The following is an 18,962-nucleotide window of genomic DNA, read 5'->3' as shown; positions in this document are numbered from 1 at the left end:
AAATTTCCTCAAGAGTCACAGCTAATACTCATAGATATAATTTCTAGAAATTTTTATCATCATAACTACCCCCATGTGGACACTCTAGATTTTCAATCCTCTCTCCCAAAGTGTAGTGTCCAGAACCAAACCCAACACTCTAAACCACAGTTTTTGCAAATTATGCACAATATCACTCCCCCTCCCAAATCTGGAAATTCACAATGTCTATTAGCAAATTAATAACTCAAAATAGTCCTTCAGTTAATACACTGGTCAGTTTTAATTTGGTGCAGATGTTTAATAATTGTGCAAAAGAACGAAGTGAAAAAACAAGGTTCAAAGAAGTTCTAGTCATAATCAAGTATACAATACAAAAATCTTAGGAAAGAAGAGAACTACCTTTTGAAACATGAGATAAATGGAATCAGGTGGATAAAAACTCAGATATTATAAAGAAGGGTGCAATAACAAAGGAATTTTCTAGACAAAGTTTATTTGAGGAATCTTTTACTAAATAATCTATCATAGAGCAAGCAAATTTTCAATAAAAATATGCTGATTAACACTTTGTTATTAAAAATGCCAACTACGTGTTATATGCATAATATTTTTACCCTGAAAATCCAATATGCTTTAAAAAAAAGTTAGAATTCAACAATCAATCCTAAACTTAAATTCAGCTGACTGGACAATACTCAAGAGACTTATTTTGAATTATATAACAATATCTTCTCTCTCATTAAATAATATCCAATGTAAAAATGTGGTTCTTTGATGACTGGCACCATACTAATTAACTGAATTGAAAGAAACATTAGGGCCAGCCCTGGCAACCTGGTTAAGTTCAGCGCACTCTGCTTCAGTGGCCTGGTTTTGATTCTTGGGCGCAAGCCTATACCACTCACCTGTTTGTAGCCATGCTGTGGTGGTGGCTCACATAAAAAAGAAAAAAAGAGGAAGACTGGCAATGGATGTTAGCTCAGGGCAAATCTCGCTCAGCAAAAAAAAAAAAGAAAAATTAATTTCCTCTAAAGAGTTCTTAAATACTCTTCATCTATGGTGCTAAATGCTCCACAATTTATACAATTCAAAGTAAACTCAAGGAGACCTCTAAAGAGGTCACCTTTCATATCAAGGAAATAGGAAAGTTAGATGACTCATTTTTGGAAAATTTGCTTTAAACAAATTAAAGATATTTCCCTTTGATTTATAGTGGAAGGCTTAGGAAATGTGTAACAGTACTTACAGAATGTACAACACGTCTGTGCTGCAGGCCTCAATTATCTAAAAACGGAGGCACACAGAGATATTAGCACATAATGATTCTCCCGCATCATCAATAACAGCCTGATTTTCTCTCAACCAAGAGTACATGAATTCAAAATATCAAGCTGACTGAAGCATAAATTGGCATAAGCACTTTGGAAAATAATTTGGTATTATAATAAAGTTAAAGATGAACATATCCTTTGACTTACAAATTGTTATTTTAGGATAGACATGATCTTGTTAATTTAAATTTTTCTTTAATGATATTGTATTTTCATTGAAATGGTACAATGAAATTGATACATTTTTTTTTAATGGGCAAAAGATTTGAACAGATAATTCACCAAAGATCTATGCATGACAAATGAGCACATGAAAAGATTCTCAACATCCTCAGTCATCAGGAATATGAAAATTAAAACCACAATAAGATACCGCTATACACCTATTGGAATGACTAAATTAAAAATAAAAACAAAAATACCAAGTGCTAGTGAGAATGTGAAACAAACTTTCACACGTTGGTGATAGAAATGCAAAATGGTACAGCCAATTTGGAGAGCAGTTTGGTAGTTTCTTATCAAGTTATATATACATTTACCACACAACTCAGCAATCCCACTTCCAGGTATTCACCCAAGAGAAATTATGTTCACACAAAATCCTGTATGGGAATGTTTACAGAGGCTTTGCTTACAATCACCAAAAACTAGAAACAACCCAAATGTCCTTCAGCTGGTGAACAGATAAACTGTGGTAAACTCATACAATACTACTTCCCAATAAAAAGCAACAACTACTGACACATGGATGAATCACAATTGCATTATGTTATGGGAAATAAGCTAGACTCAAAAGATTACATCTCATCTAATTCCACTGATAACGATATTCTGGAAAAGGCAAAACTATAGCGACATAAAACAGATCAGTTGTTACCAAGGACTGGGTATGGCATGAGGGAATGAACGACCTACTAAGGGCGGGTAGGAGGGACTTTTTGGGGTGATGGAATTGTTCTTTGATTGTGGTGATAGTTACACGACGCTATGCATTTGTCAAAAAACATAAAAGCATACACCAAAATAGGGTGAATGTCACTGTATGTAAATTATACTTCAATTAAAAAAAGTCAACCTGATGTTTCGCATATTTTTTAATGTTACTTACAACTTATGGAAAGAAACATCTTTCCCTCTGCTTGCAATCCGTCAAGAAAAACTTCACCAACATGCTAGGTTCTTTGTGGACTTTTTTTTTAAGACACATTCCTTGCGCTGACAGAGGACAAAAGCTCAATAGGGAAACAAGTCAAAGATATTAAAATAAATTACAGAAAAAGGCTAGGCAAAACAATTTTGAGTGCTAAATCATAGAATACACTTTATATGGGCTCTACAAGGAAGGAAGCAATAATTCTCTTTGTCAAGGGAAATAAATGGAACAATTTTGGAAAGGTCTTAGCGCTTCTCAGTATTATGATTATTATCATCATCTCTAACTTTCAAACAAGGATACTGAGACTTGGACAAATACTTTGTCCATGGTCCCTCGGCTGTTAGGTGTCAGAGCTGAGATCACCCAAGCCTTTCTGAGCCCAAAGCCTGAGATCTTTTGCATCGCGATGACGGAACGACACAGAGAGATTAAGACGGCTGCTACGTGGTGTGATTTCAACGCACAGGAACGCCCCCTAACTCCCCAAACTCCACGACTTCGCAGGAACCCTGTACAGAACACCACAAGGAGAGCCGCGTATCTTCGAGCTCAACCGGGGCTTGGAGTGCGAACTCGTGGGCAGGGAACATGGAGCCTGTGGGGATCTCTTGTCCACACTGTCAGTGTGCCTGGACCTACTTCTGACAGGTTGTGGTTGTGAGGACGGTGACGCACGAGGCCAGCGCCGGAGCCACTGAAAAAGGTCGACACCAAGAAAGAGCAGAGCGGAGGCGCTCCACACACACCTCTTCAATCACACCGCGCCGGCCTGGTCCCAAGGCCCGCAGAGGAGCAGGAAAGGCCTCTGCCTGCCCCTCCCGAGACCTCTGGTAACAAGACCTCCGTGGACTTGGCCCCGTGTACGTCGCCCAATGGCAAGGACCGACACTGCGGCGTCCTCGCCGGCGGGGCTCTCAGCGGACACATGCGGGGCCGGGAGCGGCGCAGAGCCGCTCAGAAACAGCCAGAGTGAAGGCCAGCGGCTAGAGCCAATGGGGCGGCGGGCTGAACGAACTCGGGTGGTCCCCTCGGGGATATCACAAGTGCCGCACGGTGCGTTAGTTTACAAGACACTCTCACTTTCCCCTCATTTACGGGCCACGCAACCGCTGCCCTCGCTCTCACCTCACCTCTCCAGTTCTTGTACTCCGGGATATAGTAGTATTTGTTCCCGAACGGGTCTGTGCCCACTTGCTCCTTCACTTCCTTTGACAGCGTTCTCCACAAGGCGCGGAACAAATCCTGAGACCAACCCATGCCGCCGCCCAGCTCTCAGCGCGGAATCCGCCGCGACCCACGCAGGAACGCCCCAGGCCGCCGGCCCCGCCCACCGACCGGGAGTCCCACCTGCCTCCACCCTTACGCCTGCCTAGTAAGGGCGCTCACCATTGGTCGGATGGCATCATGGCTTGACCAATGGGAGACTCCGCTGTTACAGCCCCGCCTCCGAACTCTGTCATGGCGGCTGCCGGTTCTCAAGCTGGCGTGAGAGGACGGGATGTTAGGGTTGTTGTCGGCGCGACAAGCCGGTTTGGACGACCCGCTTCGCTTCCGGAGAGCGGAGTCCACACGGAGGTAAAGAAAACCTTACTCTTTTCTGTAACGGGCCAGTTGAATCTAGACCAATGGCTACGTTAGCCTTGCTTCACATTTTCCCGCCTTCTCACTTTCCTCACACCACACTGGCTTTACTCTCTCTTCTGCTCTGTGGCTTGCGAAAATAAGATACCTTTTATGTACTTGTAGGCAGGTGAGTGCGCGCGCGGGCTCGGGTGAGGGCGCCATAAACCTAAATGAGGGTACTTTCGTTTTACTGTATTCCTTCTCACTCACATTAGTCTCCCCGCCCTTGCCGCCCAAAGAATAACTGTCCTCCAAGGATTCCTTTAGTCGACATATTTAGTGAGCTGCTGCTTGTGCCAAGCAGTGTGTTAAAGGCTGAGTACAGGCCAGGAATTGAACAAAGTTCAGCGTGACTAGCGCAAAGAGTTGGGGGGAGGGGACCATTGACAAGAGACGAAGCTGGAGAAGTAAGCAGAGGCTAGATGAGGAACAGCCTTGTGTGCTTGGTTAAGAGGTATGAAGATGAGAATAAGGTGACAACTATTGCATTTTGTCATCTATTTGGAGAATAATTGAAGTTGAGAGCAAGAGTACGATAGATAACTGTTGCAAGGAGAAAGTTAGTGGAAGCCTGGGCCAGGGAGATGGCAGTTGGGAGGAAGAGAGTGAAGATATTTGAAAAATATTTAAGACATAGAGTCAACCAGCCATGGAAATTGATCGGATATAGTGAATGATGAAAAGGGAAGAGTAGGCAATGATTTCCAGCCTTGTAGAGCAGGGTGAATAATGGTGACATCTCTCCCCAAAGAAGGAGCAAGTTTTACTTTAATTTTGCCCATATTGATTTTTCCCATACTGCTTTTAAGGAACCTGTGAAGATTTTCGTTTAGAGACTGGAGGATGCAGTTGCATATACAATCACATGCTGCATAACCACATTTCAGTCAGTGACACTGCATATACAATGGTGGTCCCATAAGATTAGTACCAAACAGCCTAGATGTGTAGTAGGCTATACCATCTAAGTTTGTGTAAGCGGGGGAAGAAATTTCCACTACCCTTTTAGGTTCTTCTGGCTGGTCTAAGAATTAAATTGACATGAGAGATTAACAGGAGAAAAACAAGCAAAACTTTAATAACATGTATATGTGGGAGAAACCCAGGGAAACTGGTAACTAGCCAAAATGACCGAAGCCCTCACCTTAAATACAATCCTCAGCTAAAGACAAAAGAAGATGTTGGGGGTAGGCTCGGAGTGTCAGGGACTTCAAAGGGAAGGAATGCAATTCACAGGTAGGTGAAAAGGAGTGAATGTTTAGAAAACAATTGTTTGGCCACACAGAAACAGAAGAACACAGAAGGGAGCCCAACAAATAGGCTTTTCTAGGTTCCTCCCTGTCTACCACCCAGTTCGTGTTATGCCAAGATGATAGCTCACTTCCTAAGACAGGTTTTTTTTTTTTATCTGAATTCTTTTAGGCAGTTAAGGGGGAGGTAACAAGAAAAAGTTTCTGAGTCTTTTGTTTCTTAAAAATAATCAGTCTAAAATAATCCTCATACTAGAGACACATTTTAGGGTGGCAAATTTTGTTCCCCTTTAGTACACTATGATGTTGCTACAACTAAATCGCCTAACAATACATTTCTCAGAAGATATCCCCATTGTTAAGTGGTGCATAACTGTGTATATTTGATGCTCAGGAGAAATTTAAATATCATTAATGCAAGATGATATGTGAAGTGAGGGGATGAGATCACCCAAGCACAAGCAATTCTTTTTTTTTTTTTCTTTTTTAATTTATTTTTCCCCCACAGCCTCAGTAGATAGTTGTATGTCATAGTTGCACATCCTTCTAGTTGCTGTATGTGGGACACGGCCCCAGCATGGCCAGAGAAGCGGTGCCTTGGTGCGTGCCCGGGACCCGGACCCGGGCCGCCAGCAGCAGAGCGCGAGCACTTAACCGCTAGGCCACTGGGCCAGCCCCGAGAGAAGCAATTCAATGACAAAAACCTGAGAAGCATCAATACTTAAAGTTAGGCAGAAGACGAGAGTACAAATGAACTGTAAAGGAGTAACCAGAGGCATTGAAGGAAAACCAGGGTGATGAGGTGTCATGGATGCTGAGGGAAGACTGTTTAAGGAGGCAGCCATCAAATGTGTCATTGCTGTTCCCAGCCCCCTCCTTTGTTCTGGTTCTCCATCCCATTATTCTGCTTTATTTTCTTCATTCAGTTTATTACTGGTGAAATTGTATTGTATGTTTATTTTCTTACTAGTATATTGTCTTCTTAACCCCTGTGAGAAAAGGGACCTGTATTCCCAGTGTCTAGAAGAGAGTTTGACACAATGTGTGTGATGTTTTGTGTTCTAAAATGTTGTATTTTTCTTACATTTTAGTATTATGCTTTTAGAATGTGTAAATATGTTTCTAAATAGTTTGTGTAATTTTAACTAAACAAGTAAGCATTAATTTTTTTTTACCATGTTTTGGTTAGTTTTAAACATGATTGGGGTTGCTGCTGTGCCTCTGTCCCCAACCTCGGTTAGTGCACAGTTGACAATAATTCCTTTTCAGCTCAGTCATCCACTCTAATAAGAGCATACAGACGTAGCCAGAGGTTTTTATTCCAGTGACTGTAAGAACTCAAGCAAAATTTATATGTATTAAAATTTGTCAGTGTGATAATGTGGCTTGTTTCTACCAAGTAGTTCTGCAATTTTTCCATTATGATCAGCAAAGTAAACCTTGGAAAATGAGTGAATTTGCGTATTGTCTTTGCTTTAATTTCAGTGAAAGTAGCTGTATTTTTTTAAAAAGAAGCAGCATTATTATTTTTTCCCTAATATGTTCAGAAGTCTTATCATATCAGTAATAATTTAAATCATATGCACCACTTAGGGTCTGAAAAATTGGGTTTCTCAGAGGCTTTTAGTTCCAAAAAGTCCTCGGTGTGAGGAATCAACTAAGTATAGCTCTTGGTCAAAATTCCATGACCTAAACCTCTTACTTCATTAAAAGTTCAAAATCGTGAAAGTTTCCTAACCAAATCTCCTGATTAATCCATCTATAAATGGATTTCATTTCCTCTGTAAAACATGCTGAGTATACTTAACACTTCTGGCTGAAAACCTGTACTCTAGTAATCCCATGCACATCTCTCCCACCAATTGCTTTGTGTGCTTATCAAAAAGTCAGTATTTGCCCCTAACCCTGTTAATGCTAGTTTTACTTATTATTCTGATTGCCATTTTAATGTGAGCTGATGAAATATGAATACAAAAATGGAGTTGCTATTCTTACAAAAACTAAATGGACCACATTTGAAATACTCAATCCAAACAGCTTAAAACAAAATGAGGTATGATTGAGACAACTGTTATAAAAGATTGGGGGGAAGTATAAAAAGAAGAAATAGTTTTTTCCACTTTGCCAGAATATTGGAATCATGTAGGGTATTTGGAAAAAATATGCATGCCAAAGTTCCAAACCCGTAAATTCTGATTTAATTGGTCTGGGTCACTGGAAATTTTTTAAAGCTCCCTAGGTGATTGTAATGTGTAGCCAGGATTGAGAACCATTGCTCGAGAACAATTCCACATTCAGTTGCTTTGCATATGTCTTAGATTCCGTTTTCGGTTGCTCTGCATATGTCTTAAATTTTCACCCAACTAAAATAAATAAGTTGGCCGGCGCCATGGCTTAGCGGTTAAGTGCGCACGCTCCGCTGCTGGCGGCCCGGGTTCGAATCCCGGGCGCGCACTGACGCACCTCTTCTCCGGCCATGTTGATGCTGCGTCCCACGTACAGCAACTAGAAGGATGTGCATCTGTGACATACAACTCTCTACTGGGGCTTTGGGAGAAAAAAATAAATAAATAAATAAAATTATAAAAAAAATAAAATAAGTTAATAAATAAAAAACTAATTTTTAAAAATTCCTGAAAATCATAAAATATGTATAATGTGAGTGTGGTTTATAAAAGAAAGATGATATGACCTTCTTTTTACCACATTTAATTCTGTTTCAAACAATTGGCAAATATTCAGGCCATCCTTGCTTTGCATAGTAGTGCACATCCATAAAACTGATTGTGCAAGCTGAAACCTATGCAAAGTGATCTTAATAAACAATGGGGAAAATTCCTGTTGTTCTGAGATCTTTAAACTTTTTTGTCAAAACACTAAAAACCTCTTACTGTTGGGTATAAATGTATAGGGAAGTGAAAAAATAGTAGAAGCTAATATTTATTTAGTACACTGTAACATACTAGAAATATTAGACATGATGAGAACTCAAGTGCTTTGTGAAAAAACAACAACAACTTACAATACAAGTTGAGCATCTTTTCTATACCTTGGCTAATTATCATACTCCTTTCTAAATTTGGGTCAGATTCCAACATGTTATCCTTTGCATTTTCAGTGTCATGAACTATCTCTGAAAGTTCCTTTAATGTGAAGGTTTTTGCTAGTGTCACTTCCTCTGGGACATCTTCAGCCTTTTCGTCACAACCACTTTGCCTCATTTATGTCAGTAAGTTCACCTTCATTGATTTCCTCGGTCTGTGTATCTCGAGTTTCTCAAATGGCAGCCGTGTCAACATTTCCCACAGCTATTTCTTTTATAATTCCATTTACGTTCAATTTGAGTTTCACTTCCAGCATTATCACTTTGCATTTCTTTGGTGCACTTTAACTTTGTTGGCCAATTCCCTCATTCAGTTATCCATTTTTGTGAAATTCCTTGTAGGTTTATCTCAGGGGCACAGAGGTAGCAAAACTACACACTTTGTAGGCTGTGTGAGAAACGGAATAACAAATGCACAGTGGCCAGTCACCTCCAGACTTTCAAAGAAGTCATGTAAATTGGTCACTGATTATGATGTGTGTGATATTTTCATGGTAATTTGTGAACTGAAAAGCTATTACTGAACTTTGTGTTTTATGCTATTACTTGTGGTTAATATGCCATGGTAACTGAAGTTTGAACCCTGTTGTCAGGGGTCTTGCATTTAACTAAACCATGGTAACTGAAATTCATGTACATCAGACTATGCGAAGTAAGGAATACTTGTATATATAAGTTAAAATAAAGTGTTTAAGATAGTATTTCAAGATTCCCCTCATTAAGTGATGTTTTTGTTTAACTAAACAACCACACAGTCCAATTTTACTCAAAGAAGATGTCTACTGTAATTTGCCCCAGGTTCTTTCTTGTCAATGGTTATGGGCAAAAGCATGAACACTGAAATACAATTCTTACCCCCCCCTTTTTTTTTTACAACTTTATTGAGATATAATTGACATATAGTAAACTCCACATTAAATTAGATTATACAGTCTGATGAGTTTTGACGTATATATACACTTTTGAAACCATCACCATAATCAAGAGAACAAACATCCATAAGCCCCAGAATTTCATCATGACTCTTTGTAATCCCTCACTCTCTTCTTTCCCCGCTTCACCCTCTTTCTATTCCAGGAAACCACTGATTAGTTTGCATAGTCCAGAATTTTGTATGAATGAAATCATTTTCTGTCTGACTTCTTTCACTCAGCATAATTATTTTAAAATTTCTCCATGTTGTTGCATGTGTCAGTTCCTTTTTATTGTTGAGGTGTTTTCCATTGTGTGGATATACCACAACTTGTTTACCCATTCACTTGTTGATGGACATTTAAGTCATTTCCAGTTTTTGGCTATTACATATAAAGCTGCTCTCAGAGATTCATGTATGAGTCCTTGTATGGACACATGCTTTTATTTCTCTTGGGTGCACGCCTAGCAGTGGAATGACTAGGTATATGTTTCACTTGTTAAGAAACTGACAGTTTTCTAAAAGCTTACATTCCCGCCAGCAGTGGATGAGAGTGCTGGTTGCTCCACATCTTTTGTTTCCCTTTTCCTGCTTTCTTTTGAGTTATTTGAACATTATTTCGTATTCCATTTTAATTTATCTATTATGATTTTGACTATATCTCTTTATATAATTTTTTTTGGTGGTTGCTCTAGGCGTTGTAAAATACTGACTTAACTTTTCATTGTCTACTTAGAATCAATATTTTACTGCTTCATTTGGCATATAGAAACTTTATCACTCTTTACCTTCCACCATATGTGTTGTTGTCTTCTATATTATATTTACATACATTGTAAACCCCATTGGACAGTGTTAGAATTTTTGTTTTCAACTGTCAAACGTTATATTTACCTAGATATTTATCATTTCTGTTGCTCTCTCTCCATTCCTGATACCAAGTTTCCTTCTTAATCATTTCCCTTCTGTCTGAAGAACTTTGTTTAATGATTCTTTGAGAGCATGTACCAAAATTCCTAGCACATACATGCATGTACCTAGAATGTACCAAAATTTCAGACTTCCAGAAGGAAAGCAGATATTCATCATAAAGCACGTTGTTTGCTCCAAATAGTTTAGGCACAGTGAACCATTCTTATCCAGGAATGTTGGGAACCCTATTGAAATCCCAGAAGCCAGCCAAGGGTCAATCTTGCAAGCAGCCCTTTCTAAGGATAGCAGTCTCAGGCCTGCTTTATTAAGGCTTCTTTTTTGCACACCTTGCCTCCTTCCACACACACCCCACCCCCATTTCTCTATCCTATTACCTTTCCCCTTTCCTTTCATCTTAACCCCTCCTAGTTCCCCAGTCAGTCCTAAAGTCTTTAGGTGGGCAAGAGGTAGGCTTCCAAACACAGGCAGGGATTAGGTTGGCCTAGAGTGTTATTTCAGAGCCTGAGCGGGTTGAGGAGGTAGTCTGAGTGTAGGGACTGACAAGCTCAGATGATAAGGGTGTTGTAGGGGTGGGGGCTGAAATCAAAGCCCAAGCCTGGTGAGCAGCATCCTTGTTGGGGGAGGGGATGGTAGTGATAATGGTTACGTGCAGAGGGATTGATCGAATAAATATATTAATGATAATGGGAGCTACATTTCTCACTGTTAGGAGAAGGGAACTCAAGGAAGGGATGATTATCTTTGCACATGTTTGTATGATATTTTACTTGTTACAAGAAGCACCTATTACTGGGATAATTTGAAAAACCATCAAATAGAACAATATTTTAAGAAGAAATGGAAATTTCAATGTAAAAATATGTGAAAAATCATTTTCTAGTGAACTATTGAAGATCAGAAATGGCAGAACAGCATAGTGGTCTAGAGAAAAAAACGTCGGGGTTCAGATGCAGTTTAGCCAATTATTAGAGGTATGACATTGGGCGAATTACTTATGTCTTAGTTTTATAATTGGGAAAAGCATTCACTAATATAACCTACCACCTAGGAGATCTGCCACTTAGGATTACCACTTATTACACTTATTATTACCACTGACTACAATGTCAGCAAGTAGTAGGCTCTTAATATTAGCCATTATTGTTATTGATCAAAGTCAGACAAATAGTAAGTGTTAGACTGGATGTTTGAACCTAAGGCTAAACTCCCGGAAGACAGAGCCATATATATGTTTAAATCAAACAATACAACTAAAATGATTTCCAAAATGCTTATAATTATTAGTACTGCCAGTCAGTGTGTAAAAGTATCAGTTTGTACTTTTTCTGGCACTGTACATTTTTTTTTTTTAAAGAACCAATAAGTTGATAAGCTAAAAAATTTCATATAAGTTAGCATCCTATTCATCAATAAAGAATTTAGAAATCATTCTGGTTAAATTAATGTAAATGCTTTTTAACATCCAACAGATTAAGACAAATTCTAATAGTTAATATTCACTAAGCACTTACTATGTGCTGGGCATTATAATGAACACTTTTTATGTATTAACTCATTTAATCTTAATATCCTCACCAGAATAATGATGGTTTACAGTTATGAAATATCCGAAATTTCATGTCTTAATTTGTGAGAGTACTTGTTAATCATTTTTATTTATAAATATTTAATTGGCTTTATTTAAATGTGCCCACTTGTTGAATTGAATATACTCCTTTCGTATTTCCACCTAAAGCTTAAGAAACACTCAAGGGAATTTTTTTTAATGCTGTAATTTAAGCTTTTGTCCACTAGGTGTCCTCAGTTAAGCTTAAGTTATCAGAATTTAACTTTTGTTCATGAAAGTTTGTTTCAGTCTCTGAATAGCTTAATATAAACTTAATAAAATACACTCTTTAAGTGAAGTTTAAGATAATGCTTCAGGAGACATTCTTTACATGTAATTGTTAGTACTGTTGATATTTTAAAAATTAATATAAGGTCTTTAAAAATCTGTAAATACCTTTGGATGTATGGTAGAAAGAGATTTAAGCATTACTTGCGATTTTTGTAATTTATGTAATCTTGGTGAAATAAGGGCATTTTTTATGTTTAAATGACTTTCTAATTGTTTAGTTTTATCTTTCTTTTCCCCTCTTTTAATTTTTATAGGGTTTTGGGACTGGAGTTAAACAAAGACAGAGATGTTGAAAGGATCCACGGCAGTGGAGTTAACACGCTTGATATTGAACCTGTTGAAGGGAGATAGTAAGTTTATCATACAACCATTGTTTTTTTCTTGCTGAGGAAGATTCGCCAATCTTCCTCTTTTTGCTTGAGGAAGATTTGCTCTGAGCTAACATCTATACCAATCTTCTTCTATTTTGTATGTGGGTCACCGCCACAGCATGGCTGATGAGTGTTGTAGGTCTGCACCCAGGATCCCAACCGGCAAATCTGAGCCACCAAAGTGGAGTGGAATTTAACCATTAGGCAACAGGGCTGGCCCAGTATACAACCTTTTTTTTCCTAAGTGAGATGCAGTAAAATCTTGCTTTCAGATTAAGTATGTAAAGGTTCATAAAAATTAGTAAAAATTCTAAATTGTAGCATTTTTAATCTGGCACTACTAATTTCAAATAAATACAGAACATCAAATATACAAAATGTTGCCAGATAAACATTTCCAAACTACTTTAATATAAATATATTCATTGTTAAATCAACAAACATTTAACTTCTTTTGGATGCAGAGAGCTTTTAAGTGCTGGGGTGTGTGTCTCTCTGTCGGTGCCATTTTAAGATATAGGTGCTACTCAAGGAGTCTAATGGGAAAACAAATATAAAAAGCAAAAGTTTGTTTTGGAGAATTAAATTTGAAGCAAACCAGACTTGTATTTGAGTTCCTCCTGGCTTTACCACTTACCAGCTGTGTGACCTTGAGCAATTTACCTAACCCCTTAGCTATACAATGGGAACAATAATACCTACCTAACAAGTTTGTTGTGAACATTAATTGAGATTATATGTATAACATGATTAGCATAGGACGTGGCATACCATAAATGGTTGCCACCACTCCTGTTAGTAAAAAGCATTATCACCTGTACTTTTACTCCTTTTAGTACATTCTCCACACAACAGCTGAAGTGCTTTAAAAGATGCAAATCTGAACATGCCATCCCCCCACTTAAAACTCATCTTGATCCCACGTTACTCGTACAAGAAAGTTCACAACTCTTCATGTGGTCTATAATTAGAACAAGTGTAAAAGTAAAGTTTGTCATGGTATGTTTAGCATTTGCCCCAGAATTTTTATTTTATAGTGAAGTATTATTATTTACATTAAAATAAGCCAGGATGGGCTTGATAAAATTTCATTTTTTATTTCTAGCTTCTGTCATGGTTTCACCTAGTAGTACATGAGAAACATGTACAGTGAACAAATTCTCACTTTAACTCGTGGCTAAATTTAAAAGATGACCAGCGATAAATCTCTTCTTTTTCCTGACCTGTTCCAGGCGTAACATAGCACCTCCCATTCAAGGTCAGCTGTGGGGCATTTGCTTATAAAATAACGCAGACTTGAATAGCAGGGATAGCTGATTTCTTTTGGTCTGGGATGATGGTATAAAAAATATTCAATACTGCTACTCCAGCTGGCCATTTGGGATAGTGACCAGTTGTTTGACCTGTGCAGTACATGAAGCCAGTAGCTATCAGTTGTCAGAGTCAGTGAGAAATGTGGGACATTATAGATTATATGTGCATGAAATATGTGTGAGAAATACAGGCTGAGGAGTCTTTTTGCAGAGCATACCAAGAAAGGTCAAGATTCTCACTACAGTGGTTTCCTCCTTTATTGCATGGTAATATCTACAACTGTTTATTTCATTGTTTGCTAAGACTAGTATTCTGCATTAAACTCTTTTGGCAGCAAAGAGAAAAATAAAAAGCAAAATGTATATTTAGTAGAAAATTAAATATTTTATTTTTCTCAAGAAAATTATTGCACATGTAACTGGCTCAAAATACTTGTTAATATTTACCAACTACTATAAGAGCTGTAGTGAGTGATACCACTGAAAACCAGAATGGAAACCAGAATATACAAATCTGGTAAAGAAGCATTTATTTCCAGAGGTAGGAGTTATTTTAAGAAGTCTACCTGAAAATAACATTTTAACTAGTGCAACTGCATAACGTATATTTGCATATCATTCTTTGAAGCTCAAATTTTCTTTTGTCTTCTAAATTCTTCTAAGTTAATTTCATTCATCTTTTATACCATATAAGAACTTGTCCATATAAACACATGAAGCCATATCGCTTACTATGTTTACCCTATAAGCAGAATAATAATCTCACAGTTAAATAATGTCAGTGCTATCAGATACTTCACATACAAAATCAGTTAATCCAATAATGGTTCAATTTTTTCACCCAATTAATGGAATCAAAGGAAAGATTTTAGAAGTCATTCTAGCAAAGATGAAACATCTGACATTCTTGTAAATACCAATTAAATTCAGTTAAGTTCAACTTTGAAAATAATTGTTTGTTTTTGCATTGATAATATATGTAGTGCCATGGTAAAAAACAATATTTCATAAAGTTCAAATATGAAGCAAAAATGTTTTTGGGATTGGTTGTGGTAGACATGTAACTCACAACTGTTTCCAAACAAGCTACAACATTTTATCAATGAAAATAAAAGCTATAGTTGTTAAAATTTACAGTTATCTCTATACAGGCAATTAGATTAACTGAAGTACAAAATTTTTGTAATGAAGCTTACGTTGATTATTAAAAAAAAACTTCAGCATGGTAGTACTTGCTGTCTTTACTGCCCATCATCAATAGGATTTTAGAACCATTTGAGCAAAGAACTTTGAAGAACTACTTTTAAATTAACTTAATTGTTCTACAAATGGGTATTGAATTTTTCTTAAAACAAGTATATAAATCAGCGCTACTTGGACATGCTGCTAGTTCATGAACCTTTTGTAACTGGTTCACAACAAGATAAGGAGCTTGTACCGGAATGTAAATCTACCGTGTCACTAAGCACACTGTTTAGATGAGCTGAGATTTTTTTGTAGCAAGATTTTCTCAGTGAAGAAAGAAGTATGTTCACTTCTGGCACAAGCTCCTTATCTTGCACTTTAGCAAAGAAACTAAAGGTGGCAAAATAAAACACCAATATATAACACTTATAACAGATATAAGTGATCAAATATCCCCACAAACCACAAAATATGGATGAGTGGGAACAAACCAATGATAATTACAAGATCTGTGTGGTATCTAAACTAGGGGAGGCATAAAAACCAATGGGGCATCCGATAGACCTGATAACTCCAAAATAACCAACAGTTAGTTGAAAGCTCAGCAAGCCATTTTTACTACAGCAGCTGAAATTGGGAGAGGATGGCGCACTCCACTTGTTCAGGGGGTTCACAGTCAGACCTGAAGGGGCTAGAGCAGTCTAGGCCCTATGATCTCTCTAACCAATCAGCTAAAGATCCCCTAAAGGACAGAGTCCTACTCTGAGGAGAAACTGCTTGGAATAGAATCCAAATTGAACAGTACAGGGACAATAGAAACAAAGAAAAAAGATGGCCCAGATGAAAATTGGAGAGGTGAACAGACCCAGGATCTCTGAATGTAAGATGCCATATTTTGAACATCTTCTTAAAAAAAAAAAGGGAAAAGAAGAAGAGGGCATTCTAGAGATATAAAATTTAAATATTACTCTAAACCAAGCCTCCCCTCTAAAAGTTTTGTTTTGTTTTGTTTGTGAGGTGATCAGCCCTGGGCTAACATCCATGCCCATCTTCCTCCACTTGATATAGGATGCCGCCACAGCATGGCTTGCCAACCAGTGTGTTGGTGCGCGCCCGGGATACAAACCGGCGAACCCCGGGCCCCCGCAGTGGAGCGCATGCACTTAACCGCTTGCACCACCGGGCTGGCCCCCTAAAAGTTTAAGAAAATTAATTTTACACAGAAATGAGCAAAAGAATAGGATTAAGGTCAAAATCTGTACAAAATTATAAGAACAAAAAGAATAAGTAGAGTAATGCCCAAATTGTCAATAACATACAAGAATTCAGGGAATATTGTTCTCATTAGCTCTTTCTTAGGAATCTCCCAGAGAATCAAATCAGAGAACCAGAATGAATAGAGAGACAGCAACGTGAGGGTTGATGGTGGGCAATAATATTAGCAATAACAATACTTTATATAGATATATAAATTCATAGATCTAGCTGGCTTCCCTACTGGATGGTAAACTCTGGGAAGACAGGAACCATGCCTGTCTCGTTCACAGTTGTTTTAGCAGAATGCCTAGTGTATTGCAGGTGCTCAAGGTTGAATGAATTGGATAAATGTTCATAATAGAGGGAAGGAATCTAACGTTTATTGATCCCTATTTTTTCCAGGCAATATAAGAGGCACTTTGCCTGTAACTTTTATCTTTACATCAACAATGTAGGTGAAAATGTCACCCTTTTCACAAATGTTGAAAGGCTTAGATAGGTGAAGTAGCTTGCTCAGGGTCAGATAGCTAACATCAGTAATAGCTGTTCTATCTGATTCCATTTTCATTTAGCATAATTATAATTAGGACATGTACAATGACTTTGTAATGTTTTACTTTCTGAAGTGAGAAATGTCTTTTGCCATCTTGTTTCTATTGTCCTTTCTTTTTGGAATCATGAAGGTAAATTTTAAATGATCACAGATTGAGTCTTTCTATGTTCATTCTTCTACAAATATTAGATTAAGAAATTTTAGTGTATGGAAGTCTATATTAATGAAGATTTACTCTGTATGTGTGGGCATAATACATTTGGATGTTTGTAGATGAGTAATTCTCAGAAATATGTAATCAAAAAATGAACTACATAAAATGATTAATTAATGTGAACTTTTTTATTATTAGCATGTTATCAGGTGGTTCAGATGGTGTGATTGTACTTTATGATCTTGAGAACTCCAGCAGACAACCTTATTACACATGTAAAGCAGTGTGTTCCGTTAGCAGGTGTGTATTAAAAATGTAATCTGTGAATTTATAAACAGTTGAGTATTTTTTGCTTCAAATGCAAAACATGAAAATAGCAGTCATATGAATGTCTCAAGCAAATTGTTCAAATGATATATTTACATGGATATCGCTTGACATTTTCTTGAAAATAGTAACTGAAATTCAGGTATAGCTGTTTTTAACATGAGACTTCCCAAGAACAATTTTGACATCAGTTTTCAAAAGGATTTTATTTAAAAACTTTTGATTATATCCTTTTCATTCTACACCTACATAGCACACCTCAGCAACTGATTATGGTTTTTAGTACCACTTAGTAGAAGATTTATTTATGAGTCTTTCAGCTAATTATAAACACAAATTAGATTTTTCAACTGATATTAATAGAGCAGAAAGATTAATGACTAGAAGCAGTAAATGTGCTGGCAATCCCTCACCAAAAAGACACACACACACACACACCTCTCTTACTTCTCTACTCAATGACTAGAAGCAGTAAATGTACTGGCAGTCCCACTCCAAACAGACACACACACCTACCTTTCTCTTACCTCTCTACTTACTCAAAACTGCCTAACAGACCTCTCTTGGTCTTGAGTTTTCTGACTGTTCTTTACTGGCTTTCTAGTATTGTGAGAATTATTTTTAAGTCTCTAATAAAATGTTTTGTGACTTGGTTGTAATTTGTTCATAATGAGTTACTTAATTCTTTCTCGTCACCTGTAACTGATCTGATATTGAGTAGGCCTTTAAATTAACAGAATGGGTGTTGAGAAAATGCTTTCAAGAGGAAGAAGTTCATGAAAATTAATATCAGTAACCACTCTGTCTTAAAGCTGTTCCCAAAACACTAGAACAGGTGCGTAAGGACATGAAATATTTGTGAGGAGATTTATGATTGTTTCTTGGCTCTGTTTCTTCACTTTGGAAATATAGATTTGGGAAACTGTTTCTCTGAACCTCAGATTATTTTGTTTTAGAGATAATTATACTTGCCCTGTTATTCTTGTAAGATTTCTGTGAGACTTAAATGAAATATTATCTTTTAAAAAGCACATTAAAAACTATAAAACCACTATTTAAATGGAAAGCAATATAGTTAGAGGGACACTTGGTAAACGACAAGATACCACCTCAAATACTCTGGACCTCGGTTTCTAAGAGGCTTACACCATTTTATACTCTGTCTCTACCCCCATCAAAAAAAACAATGTCTAAATTCTGTATGTAAGACAGTCATATTAATTAATTTAATTCATTTTTATTTTAGCTAACATTTTAACATTGTTTAATTTGTTATATAGAAATTAGTATTTTCATATATACCACATGCTAAATAATGTTATTCCATGAGGGACTATGATCTGCTTTTCTGGTGTGTAAAATCAAGTAAATGCTTGGTATGTCAGTCTTTTGCTTTACTATGACTTTCTTCTAGGATTCAAACTCTATCTTTAAAAGCATGACTTTGAATGTAAATGCACATATAGTATGCATCTTTTCAAAATGAGTTAAAGTAGCATTTTTACATCCAAAGACTTTATAATCTGACTTTAAAAAATAATTTCACTAAAAATTGTTATTAAGTTAATGTGGCTTAGACTGTTTCCTGACATTTATTTTTGCTTTACTTAATGT

General features: G+C 37.2%; 2 protein-coding genes across 8 annotated transcripts in view; one reads left to right on the top strand and one right to left on the bottom strand.

Annotated features, from left to right (window-relative positions):
- The window catches only part of NDUFAF2 (NADH:ubiquinone oxidoreductase complex assembly factor 2), a 164,178-nt gene extending 160,395 nt beyond the window's left edge, over positions 1–3,783 (bottom strand). For 2 of the 3 annotated variants that reach the window (XM_087443307.1, XM_087443308.1), the window contains exon 1: positions 3,600–3,783. In XM_087443307.1, coding sequence (XP_087299433.1) covers positions 3,600–3,726 — 127 coding nt within the window. In that variant the 5' untranslated portion in view covers positions 3,727–3,783. The remainder of the gene's footprint in view (positions 1–3,599) is intronic. The other variant, XM_004422858.3, reaches the window with a different exon arrangement.
- A 111-nt stretch (positions 3,784–3,894) lies between these two features.
- ERCC8 (ERCC excision repair 8, CSA ubiquitin ligase complex subunit) overlaps positions 3,895–18,962 on the top strand; it is a 68,216-nt gene continuing 53,148 nt past the window's right edge. For 2 of the 5 annotated variants that reach the window (XM_087443303.1, XM_087443304.1), the window contains exons 1-3: positions 3,895–4,044; positions 12,443–12,538; positions 17,220–17,321. In XM_087443303.1, coding sequence (XP_087299429.1) covers positions 3,968–4,044; positions 12,443–12,538; positions 17,220–17,321 — 275 coding nt within the window. In that variant the 5' untranslated portion in view covers positions 3,895–3,967. Of the gene's footprint in view, positions 4,045–8,460; positions 8,572–12,442; positions 12,539–17,219; positions 17,322–18,962 lie in introns of all 5 variants that reach the window. The other 3 variants (XM_087443305.1, XM_004422857.3, XM_087443306.1) reach the window with 3 other exon arrangements.

The sequence above is a fragment of the Ceratotherium simum genome, chromosome 18, assembly GCF_057802395.1.
Source record: "Ceratotherium simum simum isolate JZ-2026a chromosome 18, ASM5780239v1, whole genome shotgun sequence".
Taxonomy (NCBI): domain Eukaryota; kingdom Metazoa; phylum Chordata; class Mammalia; order Perissodactyla; family Rhinocerotidae; genus Ceratotherium; species Ceratotherium simum.
Note: the sequence above shows the minus strand (reverse complement) of the source record. Positions and strands in the feature narration are given on the sequence as shown.